This window comes from Corvus cornix, chromosome 6 (assembly GCF_000738735.6).
Source record: "Corvus cornix cornix isolate S_Up_H32 chromosome 6, ASM73873v5, whole genome shotgun sequence".
Taxonomy (NCBI): Eukaryota; Metazoa; Chordata; class Aves; order Passeriformes; family Corvidae; genus Corvus; species Corvus cornix.
In genome coordinates this window covers 29,818,662-29,841,787 of record NC_046336.1, presented here as the reverse complement: position 1 = coordinate 29,841,787, position 23,126 = coordinate 29,818,662, and the positions used below count along the sequence as shown (strand labels likewise).

At 41.2% G+C, this 23,126-nt stretch overlaps 2 protein-coding genes across 11 annotated transcripts in view; one reads left to right on the top strand and one right to left on the bottom strand.

Annotated features, from left to right (window-relative positions):
* CABCOCO1 (ciliary associated calcium binding coiled-coil 1) overlaps positions 1-23,126 on the bottom strand; it is a 263,455-nt gene that overhangs the window by 141,548 nt on the left and 98,781 nt on the right. The gene's annotated exons all lie outside the window — the stretch shown is intronic.
* TMEM26 (transmembrane protein 26) lies at positions 507-17,371 on the top strand. 2 transcript variants are annotated; one of them, XM_010400779.4, is made up of 6 exons: positions 515-996; positions 4,071-4,149; positions 9,485-9,598; positions 10,115-10,335; positions 11,353-11,429; positions 13,668-17,371. In XM_010400779.4, exons 1-6 carry the CDS (start codon positions 806-808, stop codon positions 14,081-14,083), a joined length of 1,098 nt encoding a protein of 365 aa, XP_010399081.3. In that variant the 5' UTR covers positions 515-805; the 3' UTR covers positions 14,084-17,371. The 2 variants fall into 2 exon arrangements, with proteins under 2 accessions (XP_010399082.3, XP_010399081.3); XM_010400780.4 differs by lacking the exon at positions 9,485-9,598 and having other exon boundaries at positions 507-996.

Here is a 23,126-nt window from a genome sequence, read left to right as displayed (position 1 = left end):
CTAACAGTCAAACTTTTGTGCATTTTTTGTATATGCCTCTGTTGAATTCAGTAATATTAGTGTTAGCCCAGATTTCATCCCTGTTTCAGGAGTTCTGTACCTGGCCTGCTTCTTAGTCCTAAAGCAGGGTGCAGATGATACAATAGAATGGTTTGACTGGATTTCAGTTTCTGACTTCTGCTGCACAAGGGATTCCAGTACTGAACTAAGCATACATTTCCTGCTTTCTATATTGCAATGTTAAACAAACGATTTTAAAAGCTCCCAAATATGAATTCTCTTTCAGGGGCAGCAGAAAGAGGGGTTTGGTTTGCAGTCTCAGAAATGCAGTGGAGCTTTCAGCAAAAATGATTCAAATTAATATCGTGCCTTACATTGTGTCTTTGCTGGAAACGCACGAGGCGAGAGCAGTAAGCACGGCTGCAGAGCGATGGTAACTGGGCAAGAGGGAAAACCTCGCCGCACTTGGTCCTTGAGCCGATGACAGAGGGGACAGAAACAATTCTCCCCACCCCTGCCTGGGCCGGCCAGGGCTGTTCCGAGCCCGCAAACCACTGCAGCATGGAAGCGTATCTTTTTTTTTTTTTTCCTTCTTCTTCCCTTTAAAAAGTTTTCAGGAAGTCTGGGGGAGGGGCGATGCTGTTTCTTTTTTGTTATAATGGGCCCCTTTGTGGAGATGGAAGAGGAGAAGGGATCTGTGTGCCGGCGAGGCGCGCGCTTCCCGGTGACTCCCAAGGTAACTTGCCAGGGCTCCTAGAAGCGCCGGGGCCCCGCGGTGCGGGGCGAAGGGAGGGGGTGCAGCGGCATGGAGCTGATGGTGCTGCTCAATGCCCTGGTCACTCGCCTGCTCTTCGTGTTGCACTCACTCATCGGGGTCTGGAGAGTGACTGCCGTGAAGAAGGAACCCAAGTACTGGCTGCTGGCACTGCTCAATCTTCTCTTGTGCCTGGAGACAGGGCTCACCCTCAAGTTTAAGCAAGGCAGAGGCTACAAATGGTGAGCATATCCCGCCGAGCCCCTCTTGCTTCCTTGCATGTACTTCGCTGCAGATGCAAAGCTGCCCCCCGAGAGCAGGGGCTGCCCCGGCCCCGGCGCTGCCAGGCGTTCAGGGATCGCGTTTGCTCCCCGGCCGCTCCTGGGAGGCAGGGATGGAAAGCTGGTGGGTTTTGGCTCGTCCACTGCCAGAGAGAGGGCTTTCAGGAGGGGCAGTTGTACAGCAGACTACGCGGGAGCCACTCCGGCTGTGTGTGTCTCTTGCTGCAGGCAAAAGGTGGATACTGCGGGGCTGCGGCTGCAGCGGGCTGGGGGCACTGGGGCACCTCCTGAGCCACCTCCTGAGCGGGTCGGGGCTGCGCGCTGGAGGGGCAGAGGGGTGCGGGGGAACCCTGCAAATGCCCTGCATCTCACACCCCGTCCTGCCGCGCCTTGGATTGCACCTCCTTCCCTAGGACTGTATCCCCCTTCTCTCCTCCATGCAGCAGTGCTAACGCCACGCTACTGCATGAACCTAAACTCGGTAAAAAATAAAAGATGAGTAGCAACCACTCTTTTGATACAGCAAGAGTGGCTTAAATATTTCGATTTGAGAGGCTGTTCCAGAGGGGAACTTAAATGCATGAAAGGCTGCCCAAGAAATGAACAAAAAAGTTAGTCATCGCAGAGCTTGCCCAAGCACATGGGGTTTTACATGCATCTAAAGAATTACTGCTGTCATCTACAGCTCATCAGTGCTCAGGCAGCCAAAACAAAATGCTCTGTGAAAAGGAAGCAGTCATGTAACTAATTGTCAAGATTTCACTAGGACCTTTTATTGTTAAAAACTCAAACTGCAGGCAGGCCCTGAGAAAAATCCAGGACTAAAGAGCCCTGGAGTATTTCCATGTTCTTAAAATCCTGCCCATTACAACCTGTGAAAGTCATTATAACAGAAGTAGTGTTGTCTGACGATTCACACAAGAGTTCCATGCCCTAAATTTGAATGTAATAAAAGCAGTGATAAAGTCTAGGACACTGGAAAATTGAACAACAGCAGAGCCCAAAATGCAGTTATGAGACAGGCAGATTGAACAGACCCAATTCTTTTGGGAGAGGAGGCAGCAGCAGAATCTTTGTGAAGGAACACTTTCAATGGCAGGTTTTGAAAAATCCAAACAGAAATAGATATCGAAAGCAGATCCATGTTAGAGGAATACATAGAAGACTGGGCTAAATTTATCTAGAAGAAAATTTTGAAAATGGATGTGCTCCAGCACTTTAAACAGCAAAATAAAAGTACCGTTATAGGTGAGAACTGTAGACAAATGACCAGCATTTATTTGCATCAGGATAATTTTCTGCTCCAGTGGAAAACAGTCACATTCAGAACAGGCATCATCACATCAGCATCTGTAGAAACACCTCCACAGACAGTCACCGATCCAAGCAAGGGGCAGACTATGCAGCAGGACTCCTGCCTCCAACACCCTCATATTCTCTGTTCATTATTGACAGAGAACTGTTACTTATTACACCAGCATAAAACATTAAATGGCACATGTGGAGAAAAAGTCTTCTTGTGAGCCTTGTAATACCTCCTCCAGATTGCTCCTTCCGAAAGAAAGGGAGAGTTAAAGCTCCTCAAGTCTCTTGGCCTGATGTGGTATCATTAGCTCAGTATTGCTAACCTGCCAGCTGGATGGATTTTTCATGTGCTCAAGTCCTACAGGAAATACTGTAAAATGTTAGTTCTTCCATTCAAATGAGAGGTGTGTTCTCTCCCAAAATAACCAGGCTGAAAACCCACAGAATCACTAACTTTTTTTTTTCTTTAAAAAAAAAATCTAACAACAAAAAACCCCCACTGCCAAAACAAACAACACCCCCTCAACCCTGAAAAACAAAAAAATGCAATGAAACCCAAACCCAGACTGTCTTCAGTCTAATCTAAGAGGGGATTGTTTGAAACATTTCAGTGCAGTTCAGCAACCCAGTAATTCCCTAAGCAGCAGAATTTTTTTGTTTTCCTCAATACTTAATATCCACTGGAAAAGTTACGATTACCAAAATAAAGGTACATTCAACATAGGAACAAACACTAAATGCAACAGCATTTGACCAAAATGTTGCTGCAGTTGCATACTTAGAAGCAGTTTAAATTCACTGCAGAATGTGTCAGTGGCAGGATAGAAGGAACCAAGCAAATGTTGTGAGTTGGGCCCCACTGCCCAGTCCCAGGGTGTTGCAGCAATGCCCACTCCATACTGTGGCAGAGCTAGATGGAACATTTGTGGCATCGCACCTCATTCCTACTCCAAAAGGATAGAATTGCCAAAAAAAGCCACCCCAATCAAATGTCAAGTGTTTAATAAGAAAACATCTGCAACTCTCACAAGAATCACTACCTGCAGAAGGAGTCATGAAACCTGTCCATTACTTCTGAATAAACCCAGTAAAGAAGATGAAGATAATAAAGCTTCATCAACATAAGTTATACAGAAGACTGGCAGGGAGAGAAGAACTAGAAAATTCTACAACTGCCTGCACAAACGGAGAAACAAGGCTGAGACACATTTTCATAAACCCATTTTAAGTGCACAGCCTGCAACTAAAAGATCTCACACTGAAGCAATGCTTGTTTTAGGAAAGCTGATGCTATTTCTACCTTTCCTGTGTCAATGCACAGGATTGTGAACAACAGCCTTTATCTCAGCATCACTCAGTGAACTGACTCAATGCATTAATTCACTCTTCATGAAATCAGAAAGAGCATGTTAGCTACAGGCTTTTTAAATACAGAAAATGCTGTGATAGAAATACAAACAGTGAAGTGCCTTTGGTCAGTTCTTAAAAAAGAGATTTTAAATAAACTTCCATATTTGACCTTAAATGGATGTACAGATAAACCCATTGTTTATAATACTGACACAGCACGAGCAATCCAGCAAGAATAGCAATTCTTATTTGCAGTTACCCTATTTCTTAATATCCCATATGGCAGAGGCACAAGAGACCATATACCCAAACATTATCTGCATTGGAAAGTTATTTATGATGTGCCATATTACCAAGATACCTTTTCTTTTCCTTCACAGGTTTTCACCAGCAATATTTTTATATCTGATTTGCATAGTACCATCACTATGGCTACTAGAAATTCATCATGGGACTCAGGTATTTATTATGAGACAAGATGGACTAGTTTGAAACTGATGCATTATTTGATGGCTTGGCTTTGGGCATGCAGACAGAAGTCTGCTAAGTCTTGTTCCACTTCTCTCTTTCATATTGGTGGGTGTCCCAATCTAGCTACAGCTATATTGTGACTATTGTGCACTTCCTAATTACCAGATAATGAGCCTCTTTCCTAGCTAAAAATGAGACCATTTATTTGTATTTATCTGCGGAACTGAGGACAGGAAGTTTGAAAAACACAGCCTTTCACCCCCAGGTTACCAGCATGAATCTTGCTCAGTAGGGTAAAAGAACTTCATTGCTTTAGAGGCCTTTGTAAAATAAAGTGAATTTCAGAGTACTTAAAAGCAAATACCACAACTCCAAGCAAGTCAAAATTGAGACAGGTATCAGTGAAAGGGGTCTTTAACTCTGGTTTCCTCATGCTTGCTGCAACGTAGGAGAACACACAGATTGTTACCTCACCTGGTAATACGTCTGACAAGGTTTATATCCTTCCTTTCTTTGTGCTGCATAGTAATCTAGTGGCGGGGGGTCTGGATTCCGATTCAGGACTAAAACAGGTAAAATTTTTAAAGGCAAATGTTTTGGGGTCAGTTAGGGCCAGAACAGAGCCACTTAGCCCAACAGTTCTCACTGAGTCAACCGTCTCCTCATGCAGGCTAGTTTCAAGTCCCTATAGCACTTCCATGTAGGTAAAAGGAAATTTTGTCTGTCCTAGCATTTGCACATATGCAGTGCCTTACATCCACAGCAGTAAAAGTTCTGATTGGAACAAGAACAAAAAGTAACAGAAGAAAATACATAAATTATACTAAGAAGACCTAGTGCCTCATTTTCTCCTTTATAACATTGTTAGAGCCCACAGAAGCATAATCAAATATTCAAAATTGTGTTTACACTGAAAATGCCTGAGGCTTTTTCTAAATACAGCAGCAGGAATTTATTGTCTTCTTGTTTTCCCAAATCTCCTTAAACAGTTACAGACAGGTAATGTGGATATTGAGAACATTTGTCATAGTTAGATCTGGTCCAAGAAACAAGCTAATTCTGTAGTCAAAGGCAGCAGTTTATTTCCCAAAATGATGTTAGAACATGGCATACTTTGTTCTTATTGATATACTGCTACTGTGAATTAAAGAGGGAGTATATCAAGTTAACAGCTTAGTTTATACCTGGAGAGATAGGATAGAGAGTTCTGGAAACACACAATCTAACAGATTCAAAAACAATACCTCCAGAAGGGGAGCAGCTTCCTAACAAATAATCTCAAACACAGCACCCAGACTAGTACAGTTCTCAATACTGAAGTAATCCTGGGATTTTCATTATTTAAATGCTAACAGAATGGGTGATTATGCAGTTGCTATATCCACACTTTTACTTTTACACTATGAAAACAGTGTGTGGTCTTTAAGGTGGTAGAACTTTGATCTCGTGTTCAATCTTTACCAGGAAGCATCAGCTGCTCGTGTCAGTGCTGTCACTTAAAGCAGGTGCTAATAGGCAGTCTCTCTTCCTGAAGACAGAGGCAATTCTGCCTGTGTACTGCAGAACTGGACATAAGTAACACCATTCATTTATCAAGGGTGAAATACTGGCTACATAGAAACTACTGCTCTGTGGTAATGTATTTGGGGATGAAATATATGTTATGGAGAGATGATAAACTCAATTGCACTGTACAGAGAGAAAGCATTGCTGTCTGCTGTCGAGAAAACTGAAACCATTTAATCCATAAAAAAACCCAAACATTCTTTCATAATAATGTACAGGATCTCAGGGCTCTGTTACCTTTTCAAATGCCTGGTGTGCCACTGCTACAGAAAGCAGTAACTGACCACCTTTTGCAGGGCTTACCTGACTACCAGGGCTGTAGTTGATACAGGCTTCCAGTCAGGAATGAGACAGATACTTGGTAAACCTTGTAATTATTTTTAACCACCTTAACCTGAACATTTTGAGGATATAGTAAATATTACTGTCCATTCCCTCACCCTCATTCTGAGGTAGAATTCTCTTACCAGCTAAAATTATAGCATAATGAACGCCTCAAAGTGATCTTTCATCTTTCACCATTCCTTCCTTGCCATACCCATTATATTCTTCAATCTGGAAAACAGCTTAGGCAACCTTTTCTTCGTGTTTTACATTCCAGCTTTCCTGTGTGAGCAAAATGAAGCAGTCAGGAGTGCTTTGAATTTCTGACATCACACGTGTTTCCATAGTGACAGCCTCACTGTTTGCAGCAAAGCACAGACAGCAAGCCAGGTACCTGTTGCTTGGCAGAGGGCCTGCTCCAGGGAAGGGCTAGACTCTTCCAAAATGTCCTCAGCTTCTATGCACATTAATAGGTTGAGGGTACTCCACTCGAATATTCAAGTGTCAATTTTACACCCCAATGCTGGCCCTGTTATGAAAAGTTAACCTATTTTATTTGATAATAATAGATTGTGAATAAGGTGCAAACAGAAACTGCCTGAATTAGTTTGGTGTTTCAGGTGTCCCCCATGCACTGGCAGTGAGCTTCTCTGCAGGCCACACACCGGGACATCAGCATGTCATGCAACAGCATTTCCATTTTGATTAGATGGTTTATGAATCAGGGGTATGTAAGCTTCATCTCAGAAGAAACAAAAAGAAGTAAGCCAAGCCAGAATCGATATAAAATGTGTACAGTTTCTTCCTATTTTATCTTTGCACAGAAAAAAACCTGAAAACAAAACCATTTTTATTTAGCTAGGTACACAGTCAATACCTAGGACTAACTGGGATCTAGTAGTAAAAAGGCAAACCATGTTTATCAAATGCCTGTGAAACAGTAAAACAATATTCACTTTCTCCTTGTCACATTCCCATTTAGTCACTGCTCATCCATAACTCGCTAGGTAAATATGCCTGGCACCAACAGTCCTATTTACATGCATATACATGACGTAAATAAAGGCTCTTCTCCAAATTTTCAAGTGAATCACTTCACAATCACCACTTAATAAATATTCAGAGAGGAACAAACCCAAACAAGATATGAACATACTTAAATGAAAAAAACAGGAGCCTACTTAAAGGACTGGCTTTGCAAATGCAGATTTCCATTTCCTGCCTGGAAGCAATTGGGAAGAGCTTGGCCCTGAGCATGCCATTCAGTCCAAGATCACGGAGCCTTGCTCTGAAATGGTAAGCCACTTCTCAGCTGGAAGTACTTACAAAAATGGCATAAAAGGAAAGACACCAACCAAAGACACCAATAATGTGAATTAATTTTCTTAGAGGTATTTCCTGCACCTTTGTGCCACTAGAACAAGAGAAAAAGAGCTCCCCTGCAAGCCATGGCATGGTTTCCTCTGCCTACCTCTAGCAGTTGAGCTGCTGAGTCCTGCAGCTCCTCAGACTTGGATGTGAAGTTCTGTACAGGTTCATGGCTGCTTTCCTCTTACCATGCCAGACCAGGCAAGGGGCCAGAGGGGGGAGCTTAAATGCAGACTTAATGACAAACCAAAGGCTGTCAGAGTCAGCCTTCCTTCTCCTGCACAGGTTAGTCATCCCTTTGCCCTACCCAGACTACTTGTTGATGTTCACTTCTTAGTATTCTGGGGTGGTTAGGACAGTTATGCAATATTTTTAGGTTGTGGTCTCCTCAGATGACTGTGTCACACGGCCTGTGGAAATAACTCAGAAAGCCTGACTTTGACCTTGTGGGTGAGTCACCATAGACTTTAGGGGTTTTCTGTAGGCAACAGATATAGATGCCTCTCCAGAGCACCAATTAAATTTCATTTCCAAAACATCCTCTGAACAAGCCATTTCTTCTCTCTCCTTTAGTTGAAGGGCAAACCCAGGGAGATTAGCCCTACAGGACTGTAGTCAGGCAGAGAGTACCAGCCCCTCCATCTCACTGTTTCCATGCCCAGAACTTTAGACTTCCCTCTTCCAAATGGAAATATCTTCCCCACATCTGTGTCAATCTTTCAAGACTCTCACACCCACTGTTCAAATAAGACAAGCCTTCAGCTTAAGACTCTTTACTGCCAACTCTAAAAGCAACAAGCACATTTTTTCCAGATTTTTCAAGTACAGGAAAATTATCTACCACAAGGTCAGTCAAGAGGCAGCATTTACCCAGATACTGAACAACATTATCAGAGACCAAGCAAAGTATCAAAGTAGAATCTGAAATTTGCTGGAAAATGTTTCTCTTATATTGGCAGGCTTTATGCTGAACACAGCTACTCAGTATGCTCTCAAACACATTCCAATTGTTGCAGAAAATCAGTCCCTGTGCAATAAAATGGTGGGGGGCCCAATGGAGAAATGCAAATCATCTGCAGTTCTCTGGCAAAAATAGGACAGGATAAAAGTCTTTAGTAACAGCATGGTTTGATTTTCTAATTAGCCTCTTTTTATTACAATGAAGAGAGATGTTAAGGGGTTGTTATGAAGACAGATTTTGGAGCCATGCCCCTCACAGTTGCTCCTGGGCCAGCCTTGGGTGTGAAGGTAGAAGGGCAGGACAGTGCTGCAGACAGAACATAGCCCTACCACTGGTTTACTGCAGTTGGAGTAACAGTATGTTTTAGCCAACACTCAATTTCCCAGATCACTGTGTTCTTGGAGAAAGTAAAAGCACCCTTTTTTCCATTTCAAAGGGATAGGCAACAATACAGCTCTATTTCTCTTAAATACTCCTTTATTTCACCTCTCACCTTATGAATTTCCTTACAAAATAAGGCACAGCAGGGGCAGGAGTTGTGGAGAATACAACCCAAATATCATACCCCAGCTCATTTTCAGCCTTGAGAGAAATCATACAGAAAAATGAAACAGTGACATTTTCAGAGAGCTTTTCCTGGATAGTAAAGAGAAGCAGATATTTTGAGAATAAATTTGAATATAGAGCCTGACCATGACCAGTTTTTACCTTATGTGACTGTTTTAACTAAAGAGAGACCATGTAGGGAACCCAGTAGCCAGTTTAGGAGAGCTGCAAGCAGATCACATTCAAAGGGTACAGAGTTAGCAGCACAGAGATGTCACCCACTCCATCGGCCTTTGCATTTGCATCCTCTTCTGCAGTACAACCCTGTACTTCCTCAGGAACCTACCAACACATCACTCTTGTCCTCGTGAGAGGAATTCTTCCCTTCTGAAGAAGAAGGGAATTCCATTAAGAGTGAGGGAGGACCTTTGTAAACATCAGATACCTTTAACAAATGAACCCTCTGCAGTTCAGCAAAACAGGACACTCTCAGCCATAGAGCACATCTGCTCCCTGTGTGGGATGTTTACACACGTGTCATGTTTTTATTCACAACAGTACTGTGGCAATGAGCCTGGGGCAGTTCAGGTGAATGTCAGCAACCAAGACTTCAATCAATCCAGAGACAGCAATTATGGAAGTGAGGGAACAGATCACCACATCATTCAGACGGTGGGACACCTTTTCCTGTTTCTAGTAGAGATCTTATGACAATTAGAGATAAGCACCTTGCAGAGTGAGTAAAACAAAAAAAAACCTCAAGAAATATATTATATATATTTGTACTTTGGAAAACCACATTGTGAAAATACAGCATGCTGCATACTCACTATTGTTGCCAAGACAAGTCTCTGTGTAAAGAAGAGATGCTCCTATCATTCTCTTGCAAATCTCAGCAACTGAATTTAGAAGGTGTCTGGGTAAAGATTCTGCAAAGGATAATGCTCAGCTGAAAAGTGAGAACAGGAGGAGTAGTACACAGAGATTTGATTTGAAAGATTTGATATTCATTATCCAAAGTTTGTATTAAAGTGCCTTTTTCAAACCAGGCCTGCCAGATGGAAATTATTTGCTCTCATACAATGTGAAAGAGAACAAAAGCAGGCTCAAGGACAAATACAGTCTCTGAAGGTACCTATAACATCAGTCTCCTGAAGTTACAGTATATTATTGTTGTCTTTTAAACAGGCTAAAGTCTTTGTCAACCAGCTCTCCACAATCTGTGAGACTGTATGGACACTGGCCCTCCACCAGACTTTTCTACTGCTACTAGTAGTTGGGAGATGGCTTCTCCCCATTGGAGTTGAAATCACCCGGGATCAATTGTCTCAGCTGCTTCTCATGTTTGTGGGAACAGCAGCAGATATACTTGAATTTGCTAGTGAAACCTTGGACATTGAGGATGTTCGGTAAGGATATTTTGCTGACGTAAATAACTTGCAGAGTGCAAGATATTTGTGTGATGTGCAGTGTTCAGAGTGGTGGAACTGCGTTTCCCGTAGGAAACAGAAGGCTACGTTCAAGGGCTCTGTGTGCCTGCTCTTGCCTTTCCCTCTGTTGAAAGGCCTAAGTCCTGTGAGCTTTGTTAGGGATTACTCAAGTGTTGCCGGCAGAGAAGCATGTCACCTCATCACAATAAAAGAGAGCCAAACAAGCAGCCTAACTGCCAGGCAGCATCAGTTCTTATGGCTACAGGAGCTGAAACACTGGATACACAGTAAGCCTCCTTCAGGTTAATGAATCGCTTTAGATGGGCAAGGAAGCAACTAGAGCTGGCCTAAGTGATTCATTATCCAAGTTGCTCCTTTGGTTATCTCATATGTACTTCATGATAGAATGACAAAGTGTTCAAAGATAAGAAGAAGGGGAACAGCACAGTCTGGTGTGAATTTTCAACATTGTGATCTCTCCCAGAGGAAGTAAGCTCACCTCCCCCTCACGCTGCTGAGAGATGAGCTGTGAACATCCGTCATAAAGAAAGAGGCACAGAAGAGGTTCATCCTCTCAAACAAATACTATTTTATTTTTTGTAAATATCATAGCAATGCTTTTAGAGCCTTTTAGAGGAAAAGTATCCTTCCCACTTGGTAGAGAAGCTTCAGGCTTGCAAGGAACGTGTAATCCCTACAAGGGTAAAGATATCCCCTCTGAGCCATAGAGTCTATTCTCACATACTTATTATTATAACATTAGCTTCAGATATTTAGTGTAATTACACAGCTGGAACATGTAAGCCTTAACAGCAAATATTCCATACAAAAAGGTGCTTCTGTTTTCCTTAGCATTGCATCATAAAAGCACACATCAATCAATCACTGCTTCACTCACCCACCCTTCAAATGACATTCCAAACACTACAGGAAGCATTTTTGTGATCACATGAGGAAATTGCATCTTCATTGTTATCACGTTTTCCCTTCCCATAGGAAGAATTACGCTCTCATAAATTCAATTCTTGCTGTATGGACCTGGAGTATGTTACAGTTTCCACTCGATCTTGCAGGTTAGTACTTGCATGTAGACAAGAAAAGAAAAAAATGCTTTTAAGTTTTTGCTGGTACATCTTGTGGCTGTGCACACACTACAGGCTGTACCAAGGACTTCTGGTGGAGAGGAATCTATATGACAACAGCTTTTGAAGAAAGCCCATTGTGGTTTCTTTTGAGGAAACACTTGTTTCTGGCTAACCTCTGATCTCTCTGATAGAGCTCTACTTTCAGGAAAAGGAAAAAACGATTGCACTATTGTTTTACTCCAGTTGCCTGTTACTGCATTAAGCTTCACTATTTGAGTTCTCAAGTTAGATCTGGTCTATTATGGCTCAAATTTGGGTGGGTTACTAGACCCCACAGAGAGACAGGCAATTGTGAACAACAGAACAGCACAGCCAGAAGCACAGGAGAAATTACCTATTCACAGGAAACCTAAAGGACCATATGATGTTGGGACTCTAAATCTAAAAGGCCCAGCCATTCACCCAGCTCAGGGCTGTGTTTGTCCCTGGGCAGAAAGGGCTTCTCCATGTGCAAGAAAAACAATGAAAGCTGTCTGGATCGTCATCTGTTCCAACCATTTTGGTCTCCAATCACTACAAGTTTGCAACAACTACAGAAGTCCAAAAATGCATTATCCTCACTAGCATCTCATACAGAATAGATTTCTAGGCTGACACACTAACTAAAATAATAAATTAAAAATTCCTGGAATATTACTTTGTTCATTAGTCCTTTCTTAATGGACAATGCTAGGCTTTGTTTCCAACAGGGAAGTTATAAAAATACTTCAGCATTTCAGCTCAGCAGCTCACCTCCTAAAAAATCTGATGCAATCACATTTCAGATTTATCATAGCTAAAATTCCTGCTACTGGTAAAATATATTCTATTAAAGATGCACAGCACTCAGGTTTAAAAAACTCAACCAACCAAATAAAAAACATCCTATACACATCACCACCACCCAAATAAATTCAAATAGAACTTAATCTGTTCATTTTTTTTCTCTAGCTGTTGCTTTTCCACTTATTTAATTACATTTTCCAGTCAAAAATTAAATTACTGAACACACATTTTCCTGAAATTATTGGGGGTACAGTTTATTTTAGGCAGTTCTATACAGTTGCACAGATAGTACTTTTTGTTCAAGCATCAGAATGTTTACTCACACACCAAACATGACGTAAAAGAAATTTTTAGGCACTTATGATTAGATTACAGCAGTGCAGTTAGGACTATTAAACAGCAAAGGAACAGAAGCGTATTAAAAAATTAGCTGCTGCTGAAGCTTTGCCTAATGGATTCAGCAAATTTCTACATTTTACAACTCATTTTCCATTTGAGTCTCATCTGTTTCTTCCTCAACCCCAGCATTGACTCAAACAATAGAATTCTTTTGGCAAGTTGGAATGTTTGGTGGTTGTTACTGCATCACAAGTAGCGATGCTTTTTAAACCAGTGAAATCTCCCTGTCCAAGAGACAGGTTAATTAAGCTTCGTGTATTTTCATAAGAGACAGCCATAGTTACCCCCACAAACCCTTCTGATGGTCCCTCTCCAGGCACTACACCATAGAGAGCATTTGAGCCCACCACCACCTTTACAGGCAAGGGGAACGCATGCATGCAAGTTCCAGCAGTTGTGTGAAATTGATGCCCACAAGGCTAAGAACAAGTTTACTGTGCCTTGAGCCTTACATGGCAGACAGAAACCTCATAATGCTCAATACTGCCTGGCACTGACAGGCCTTATTCTTACTATGACACATGAAAAAAAGCAATGGCTATCTGGTGAATCTTTTAAAAGCAAGGTCTTAGCCTGGAACAAAATGAAATGCTACAGCACTGGCTGTTCCTATTCAGCACAGTTGGTTTTTTTCTTAAGGATATATACTGCTCTGGCATGTTGATTAACCACAAAAAAAAAAAAAAACAAAAATCTGGGGAAGTTGTGAAGAATCATTAGGTGATTTTCTGCTTCTTGTTGTAGAAGTGTATAAATACTAGTATGTTTGAGAGATACAAAAGAGGAAGTGGTTTTTAGTCCTGTTTGCCAGACCACATAAGTGCCTCAGATGAGTTTAGTGTGTTTTGCTGAAAAACATCCCAGAAACTGGATGTGCTATATGTTGCATAGTTTACAGTTGAATGCATTTATAATCCAGGGTACCCTGTATTGTGAGTGCCCTTTAGGCCAACCCTGGCTCCCCTTCACGAAGTTGTTTTAACATAACTGTTCTACTTCCAGTACAGCATATTGGCTGCAAACCAAGCGCACCGGCCAGGCGGATTCCCAGCCTGCTGCTCTGCAGGTACAGCGCGGAACTCTGGAACATTGGGGTCAGCCTTTTCATACAGGACGGCCCCTTCTTCATTGTGCGTTCAATTCTGATGGGCCACTTCAGAATATTCAATCAGATGCTGGTATTTTTTACAGCTAAGAATATCTTAGTTGTTACTCTACAGTTGTATCGGCTGGCAGTGATAACGTTAGACTTCCGTGCTACCGTTCTGCAGAGGAGCAGGAAAGGAGAAGTCTGTTGCTGCCCATGTGAGCCTTATGAAGCTCGTGCTCATGCTACTGGTCACCAAGAGAACGAAATGAAAGAGTTTGTTGCTTTCCCTCCAAAAGAGGAATCCCAAGCTCCATCAGAAGATCACTGAGCCGTTATTGACTTGGAAGAGGTTGCATTTCCCGCAGTTTCTTCAGAAGGGCTTTGCCTGTTTCTATGATCAAATACACCTTGAGTGCCTAAGTGATCTTTTCCATCAAGAGAACATTAATTTCTTCTAAATTGTAGGGGAACTTTCTCAAGAAAATTCATAGAAATGGGACTTTTTTTAAATCCATTTATATGGTGGGTTTTGACTAGTTCCGTATTATAGTACTCACAAGGATTTTGTAGCCATAGTTTGTAGTATCAAGAAAGGTTGGGAGCACTAACAAGATTGGTTATTACCATTGGTGGCACTGTGCTGACCTATGTACTTGCATGTATTCAAGTAGAAGGACAAGCCTGTCCTTGATGGGAAGCTCAAAACCATTGAGCTCTACTAGAATGGTTGGGCTATAGCTAGAGTGTGATGAACAGTATGTTCACTGTGCACAGGAGCAGCTTCAGCAGCAACAACTGTGTGGGCGTGTTACTGCTGTTACTGCGACATGGGAACGTTGTTCATTCCGGGAATTTAAGAAAACCTTCTTCAGATGTTACCTCATCTTTGGCTGGATTCAGTTAAGAACTATGCAACACCACGAAACTGCATACAAAAGACTCTTACGACCTGCATGGTCTGAATAACCTAAACCTTAACAAAACAAAAAAAGCAGTCCCCTGGATCATTAGAAGACAACTGCATTTGCTACAGGCATTTTCTACAGAGTTGCTTGCCTTTCTATTTCTACCTGTTAGAACACACACACAGAACACACATGGACAAAACCTCACCAAAATATTTGTAAATACTTCTTTTCCCTCTTGATTTTACTGTTCTTACAGTTGAGACCATTTTTTAAATGTCTCCATTTTGTATGATTTTTAAAAGTGGCCTGACCCAGACATATAGTCTCTCTAGAAAGAAGATGGCAGTGCTGCTCAAGGCAATCTAAGCCAAAGGATTCAGGCAGGCACTCCACGTTTCATAAAGCACCACATGCTCCCATGCAATAACCTGAGAGATTGTCTGGTCTGGTGAGTGTCATGATCCATTTTTAAGAAATGGCTAAAATTTATAATTTACTACTTTCACGTTTGGAGTGAACAACCTGGGCCCCAATTTCTCCCAAGAGCACACCTGAGATCTGTGTAAGACCATTGACTTTGCTGGACTTAGCTTAGAGAAGCTGAAAGTAAGATAAGTGATTTTTGAAAGTCTGCCTAAAACTTATATTCCCACAGAAAATGGCAGGTGCTTTTATAGATTTCTGCTTCCATTCTGAAAGAGACCAGAAAAGCATGTAGAGCGACCTAATTAAGGTAATTGCCCATATTAAAAATACCCAATTAAACCTTATTTTCTAAAGCCTCAGCTCTCTAAAACCAGGATCTGGTTTCAGGAATGAATAAAAGTGTTTCTACCATCACTGCAGCAGTCATATACTTATTTATCCACAGCCTGATAAGCAACCACACATCTATTCTTTGAAAGATGAACCTGTTTTAAAAAAGTCCAAACACCAAAGATACGAGCATGTTTATACTTGTGAGTTCTTACTGTACTATGCAGGATAAGACCCTTCCATTATGAAAGAAGAAAATGCACAGCCATAAGGAAGTATCATATATTTCACAGCCCTTCCTACCATTTATACAGCAGTAATAATGTGCAACACTTCCTTCTCTCCTTATTTTCAGCCTTTTTCCAGTAGCAATTTTAAAAAGCCAATCACTACTTCCATGGTGGTGTGAGTTAGACATATGGAGAGTGGAATGCAACTTCATTTAGGATTTTAATTCAAGTCTAGAGGTAAAAAAGTGACAGCTCTGATGACGAGCTGTGCTGTCTAAAACCTTTCACACTGGGATGAATTTAGAATCAGTTGGTAGAACCACAACACAGCTCTTTCTTGTGGTTGCAAGCCGGGACTACTTGTATTCATTTTGAGTTTACCACTTGCTGATATAGTAATTATCCTGTTAAAAGGATCACTGCTAATTAATTTGGAGTGTACTGAGCTTGCTGGAACATCATTCTAAATTCATCAGCACAAGAATTGCAGGATGTACTTTTTTTAAACTCGCTATCTATTTAAAGTCTTCGTTCAGCAACAAACTGCCTACTAGACTCAGCCTGCAGCAAATGCAAGATCCCCTGGGGTCATCAGCACAGAGACTGGTTACAGCAGAAATATTTCCCAGCAAACTCTATTTCCTGGTCTTCCGGCTGTTCAATTTTAAACAGAGTAAAGCTTCTAATCACATTTATGGTGTTAGAACTGTCCAGTGTTAGGTGGTTACAACAAGATCCCATCCTCTTTCACTCACAGACAAAATAGGCTAGATCCTCTTCACACTTACAATAGAATAGATTTGGACTTCCCTTTTCCTCCCTGCTATTGCAGTGATGGCAGTCAGATTGCTTAAAACCAAAAGAGAGCCCAAACTGACAAAGCAGTAGTATAAATTCCCAGTTGGGTACAGAGAGGAATCACATATACAAGGTAGCAGGAGTGGCATGCAGTTCCCTCTATTACACCGAGAAGCCTGGAAATGGCAATTAAGAAGTCTAGTAACTTATATGTTTTGGGCAGAGCAGCAAACCTCAGTTGCAAGCCCTCCTCAGTTTCCTGTTGCAAATGTTTGGAGCAGGACAGCAGCTCTGCATTTTGCAGCAGGCTGCTGGAGGCAGCTGAAGCAGCAGCTGCCTGTGGGGAGTCTTCATGCCATCCCAAAGCCTTCCAAAGCTCTGCACTAGGCAAGAGGTAGAATGATCTGCCAGCACCTGAGGTGTACCCAAAGAAGTCACACTTGCTCTACAGGAAAAGCTGCAGTAAACCTTCAGATGCGGAAAATTCAAGCCTCCAAAATGGAAGAATTTCAGAACATTTATCTTAACCATTATTTACTTGAGTCAGGAGAACATAATACTAAATCTGTTCTGCAAATAGATATCTGGCCATTTACTGTTATTTATTCTGGTTGGTTTTGCCTTGTCCTTTTAGATTATTCCATATTAAACCTCACTAAAATGTTTTGCCACTTGTCTTTTCCTGAGCTAGAATGTCTTCCTCCTTTTCTTTGGACATTGGTTCAAATAAGATCATAGCCCTGAGCAAGAAAAACAAACAACAGCGATGATTTTATTGCATTCCTGTTGTTATTTGTACTGTACTAAGTTCTCTGTGACCATGTGGAAATGGAAGAAAATGTGCAATTACTTTTTAAAAATTCCAACAGCATTTTGCAAATAAAAGGCAGTTACCTCAGGCATAGCTGCCAATTTATTATGTGAGAGCTGACTGTTATATGTTCCTATTAATTATATCTTCCACATGCTGCTTTTCCTTTCCATGCTCCGTAAGTTAATTACTTAGGCCAGATTCTGACTGCTGCCATTGCTTTGAAAACCCACAGCAACTGCAGCTAATTTCACTCTATTCTGGATAGGTTCTTCTTTATTCAGAGCCTTTGCCTCCAAGTATGCAAGTCACAGTGCAATCCCCAAGAGGATGTGTTTAATACTTGCACACGGGAGGCATTTTAAATACACACACAAATATATATGTGCATTTAGATACCCTCACACACACCTGGCAGTGCCCAATATACACCTTTTATTTCTGTAGCAATCTGTGAGACTGCCAATAAGAACATTCTGCAGATGCCTCTAAAACACTTACAAAAAAACCCTAAGCATTACAAGTATCTTGACACTTAAATACTAAACATACCATACTCTGAACAACATACTAATTAAAAAATTAAAAATTAGGTTCCCTGGGAAATATTCTTTCCATGCAGATTTCCTCAGTTGAATGAAATGTACCAAATCATTATTTTCCCCTCAAAAATAAAGTTTTTTAGGTGAGCATTAGAACATAACACCAGCACAAGGTGTTTAAAACTGCACAAGGCTGTTTCTCTGATGCTGTATCAATAGAAAATAGGGAAGCTTTGAAATCAGCAGGTTGGAGAGTCCCTGGCCTTGGAGAGTCTTAGGATTCAATTTTCCACTTTTGTTCACACTCTTATATGAGGAAGGAAGTCTATCCTTCCTTATGAGAGGAAAGAAAGCATCATTCCTAATCTGTAATTGTGAGGCAACAAAAACAGGTGACAGTGGCAAAAGAAGCAGAGATGTTTGCCCAAGACTGGTCATTTCACCAGCAGGGAAATACAGCAGTACAGACTCCTGATGGAACAGATACTAATGACTGAGCTAACCACACATGAGCTGTGTTCTGAAAACCTTTCCTGGCTCTTCAGAGCCAGCACAGGAAGGGTTCTCAACAGGCAGTTCCACTCCAATTTCTCCAGCAAGGTGCTAAGACAGGAATTCCAGCGATCCCAAGTCTGTCTTGAAGGTAACCCTAAAATCCTCTGTGCAAACTTCCTAATTTGGTCTCCTTTGGGTTGTGTCTTTTCCCTTCAGATTGGGCAAAAGGAGTGGGAGTGAAAGCAGTGTAACTATAAAAAACCCTTCATTTGTCAACCTAAACCCTTACCTCACCCTCTACATACTGCTCTCTGCTCATCCACATTTCCGCCTGCTTTCTGGGCCCGCTTTCCAGATCTCAGCACACAGACAAAACATGCTAAACACTGCACCTCCCACTGCTGCCTGTGAAAGTCTTTACGAAAGCACACAAGAATTCAGGCCAAAGATTAAGAAGAGCCAAGCCTATTTCTTCCTGTTAAAGATGAAAGCTATCTACAGCTGCCAAAGCATTTCCTCCATTTGTTTGTCGCCTACTACAGGGAGAAGAATCTCTTCCTGAGTAGTGTCTCTGTGAAGGACTAACTTACTGAAACAGCAGCATCATTTCCTGTAGCCCTGTGGATTATTATCTCTTTCAAACTAGTGTCAGGTCACACAAAGTTTGAAATGAGACTGTCAGGCTGTAGGTGAAGATAATAGAGTTGAAGGGTGGTACAATATAAAAAGTGATGCCCTAACCTAGCATTTCTAATTTTGGGAGATGGGAAACACCTCCAAGCCAAGTAAAGCAGGTCTGCATGAATAGCATCTGTAATAGCAGCTTGGAAGACCTGAACTAAAAATTGCTCTAAAATCTTCAGTCTCCTACACATCTAACTAATATTACCCTAAAATAATCATACAGAATGAGTATAATCACAACTAACACCTAGGCCTCACTGAAGACGCCAGAAGAACGTTAGACTAGATTTACAGTGTAAAAAAAACTGGCTGAGTGTTGCTGTTCTTTCATTTTATATTATTCTGAATAAACTGATGCTTCACATTTGAAGAATGTGTTGGGCTTAATTTTATCTGACATCCTGCCTAAGTGCTTCACAATTTCAGTCCCCTGATAGAATTCACAAAAAGCTTGTCTTTCACAACAAACTTGGTAGAAGCCTTGTTGGAGCATCTTTCAGGATTGCAAGAGACAATAGTATGCTCAGCAACCGCAGCACATGAACCGAGACAGCTGTCAGACACTGTAACTCACTGCAGGCCTAATCCTGCCTTCAGTAGGCATTCACAGTGCCACTGCTGAAGAGCAGTAGTGTGTCTGTAGTATTACTAGAGAAACAAAGACAGGGGTCATTTTCTCAGGCAACCAATTAGAACATTCAAAAAGCACTTTTCAAAAAGATTTATCACAACTGCCAAACTAAAACATTTTACTCATTAGAGGTCAGCTCTGAAGCTGTTAGAGTTCTCCCTCACTCTGGGAGGAGGCTTTCTTCTTGTTCCTTCTCCATCCAGATTTCACATTGAGGTGAAATCTAGTTGTCCTAATCCAGTTACAAACCAATACAAGTTAACATCCTGTCTTAGGAGCTGCATATCAAGTCTAACTTAAAATTTAAGCTCCATTGTGGCAGAAAAGAAAAAGTTATTTTGTGTTCTAATCCAAGGAATACTAATTCATTTAAAAAACTCTTACACGCAGAAAAAGGAGAGAATTCATAAGTAAGATTTGCCACAGGGGTAGCCTGGAGCCATATGCCAGCAAGTTATTCTGCTTATATATTATGAGAATTTTTATCCATCTAATCAATAAGAAATGAGTAGTTACTATGGCAATTTCTACACTACAAGGTACTTGTGCTGCAGTAGAGTATGTTCTAGAAGGAAAAATACACTTGCCACTCTGTTATGTAAATTTTTGCACCTTTTACAGTGTTGCAGTACAGTGTGTAAGCTCGAGAACAGTGAGAAGGACAAGGTGAGAAGAATAAGATGAGTTAAAATATAGTGGTGGTTATAAAGGATGGCTTGGGAATTCTTAAGTGACAGTAACAGATACCAGGTTAGAGCAATTCACAAACATTCAAACAAATCACGCAGCAATTTTGCAGATCTTTATTTGAAATCATGTATAATGAAACTAAGATTTCACTACTGCATTTCCTTGTGATTACCTTCCTCCAAGTTTAACTAATGGGGCTAGAGAGTAGTCTCCCTTATGCAACCATCAATTCATACTAATATTGCTTTCAGAGGATAGCAATACACTGCAGTAGGCTGATCACAACGGATGTATTCCTTTAGAGCACAATACTAAATAACCCTGTAGGGACTGCTGACACTTACAGAGAACAAGCATAAAAATTCGATCTCAAAATACAGAATACTGTAAGAGGACCATAGGGTTCTTCTAAAGGTTTGAAAATAATTGATCCCAATCATCTTTATGAAATACATGGAGAAAATACATATGCCTCACATAAAATTTTATCACAATTCCATCACCTTATATTTTGCAGTTTTAATTTTCCCCCTACACTTCTTCAAGATATCCTTTTTCAGGAAACAGAATAAATGGGAAGTGACAAAGGCTGAGGAGAACCCTAGACCCTACAGAGGCAGGCAGTTCCCTGCGAGAGCTCAGACAGGAACAGATGCCATGGCTGCATACAGAGACAAATTAAAGCTCACCACAACTGCTGAAGATGGGCCAATGATTGTAGCACAAACCTGTCGCAAAACAGGGTTGGGAGAGAAGCCTGGTTAATTAGCATGTGGACAACTTCACATGGGAGAAACAGCCATACATGAATGCAGGGGTCTAAGGATACTTAGATGCCCAATTTCCAAATGAACAGTGCTGAGAACTTAAAGCTTATATGACTAAAGGTACTGGGTTCTTTTCCACAGGATTCACATGCAACTGTATTTTCACTCATATAATATTACTAACTCTAAAGTTACACTATAAAGAAACACTAATTCCTATATCAGAAGGCTCTGGGATTCCCTGTAGTAACAAAAACATACCCCAAAACCTCACAGATAGATCATAATTAAAAGAAGCAGGAAGTATAACCCACAGTATCATGTAGGTTCAAAAGAGATCTTTGAAGTGGGACAATGCCTTTGAAATCTGAGGAGAATTGACTAAGGAGAGACCCTACAGCAAAAGATGATAAACTTAGACAAACCTTGTGAAGGCTGTAAAGTCAAATGATAGTTGTCTATCACAGGCCAAGCAAACACTGAGGTAATGGATAAACATGCAGACAGAAATCCAAGTCTCTAGCACTGCACAAAGGAAAAGCTGTTATATTAGACGGGCTGCCTAGTGAGCTTACCCTACACACACCATTGTGAAGGAGCATACTGAGAGGCTGGGCTGCTTCTGGAGAAGACATTCAACCTTCACGGTCTGCCTGCAGCTTATGTATCACAATAACCAACATTTAGCCACTTGAAATTAAGACTGTGTCCGGATATAGTTTTCTAGGACTCTGGAAAGGATTCACAATTGGACAAGAAGCGTGTTTAAAAGGGCTCTTTGTTGTCTTCCAACTGTGTTACCTCAACAGCACACCCATCAGATGATTTCAAGCCCATTTCCTTATTAAAAAGGACCAGCTACATCACTTTTTCCACTGCAGAAAGAGGGCATGAAACACAAGAGGTAGACTGGCCTAGAGACAGTCAACATCATAAAACTAGACTTGGAAAAGTCTTTATTCTCACCTCTTGGAAGTTTACTGAGGTCCTTAAAGCCACAGAGCAATTCCTCAGAAAATACCATGTGACACAGCTACCAATATCCTAGTCAGAAGTTACAGTATTTCCCTTCAGTTCATTTAGCTGGATATAGGAAATAACATCCTTCTGAAATTAAGAAGGACATAGAAGAGAAGATTTTTATTCTTTCTTCCAGAAAAACATTAAGGCTTGTGTTTTAAAGGTCTGTGTCTGTAGATGGAATATTGTACATGAAGCCTCTTAATTTGAGGCCTCCTTTAAAAAAATTCTTCAGCTGATGACATTTTAATTTGCACCAAATATTTTTGTGTCTTCCTCCACACTGCTCATCCTAGACAGAACTTTGTTAGAGCAAGTTGTCCTTTTAGCCAGCTCTGCAGCCAAGGTTCCCTTTAAAGCAGTGAAAATGGAAAAACACATGGCCTGTAAGGAAACACAACAGGAACTGACTACACATCTAAGCTACCTCTTGAGAAGTGGCTTTTCCATGGAAGTGTTTCCAATAACGAACTTCAGCAAATTTCCATTTTGCTATTTAAAGGGCCTGGCACTGTAGTTACAACAGATGTGCCATAACACCAACTATTCACATCACATGAAAACCAAACCTGTGTAGAAAAGCAACTTCATTGTGCTTCACTGAGAAAACTGGTGCCTACTAGGAACTAGAAAAAGCAGTATTTTCCCCACAGAATGGTTAGGTCTTAAAAGAAAAGGTCTGAAGCAGATCAGCCACTCTAGGATCTCCAACAGTATAGCCAAGACAGAGCATAAAACATGTCCTGTGGTTATAAAACACCATGAGCTCTCCACTTTTAGTATTTTTCACTCCCTACCTTCCCATGATCTAATTTCTATTGTGTAATGTCCTATTTATAGACTTCAGGAGCTCTTCTGGTTACTTTGTCACCAGAAACAATTGCTTCTGCTTGCACTACGTCCTTACCTCAGATTTATACTGCCCTCACAGTCTCTAGAAAAAACAAAACAATTGACAACCCAACCCCACAAGAGATAACCCACAGTTTTCCAGTGTGGTGAGGAGTTAGCAACACAGCTATCATAAGCAGCTTGCAAG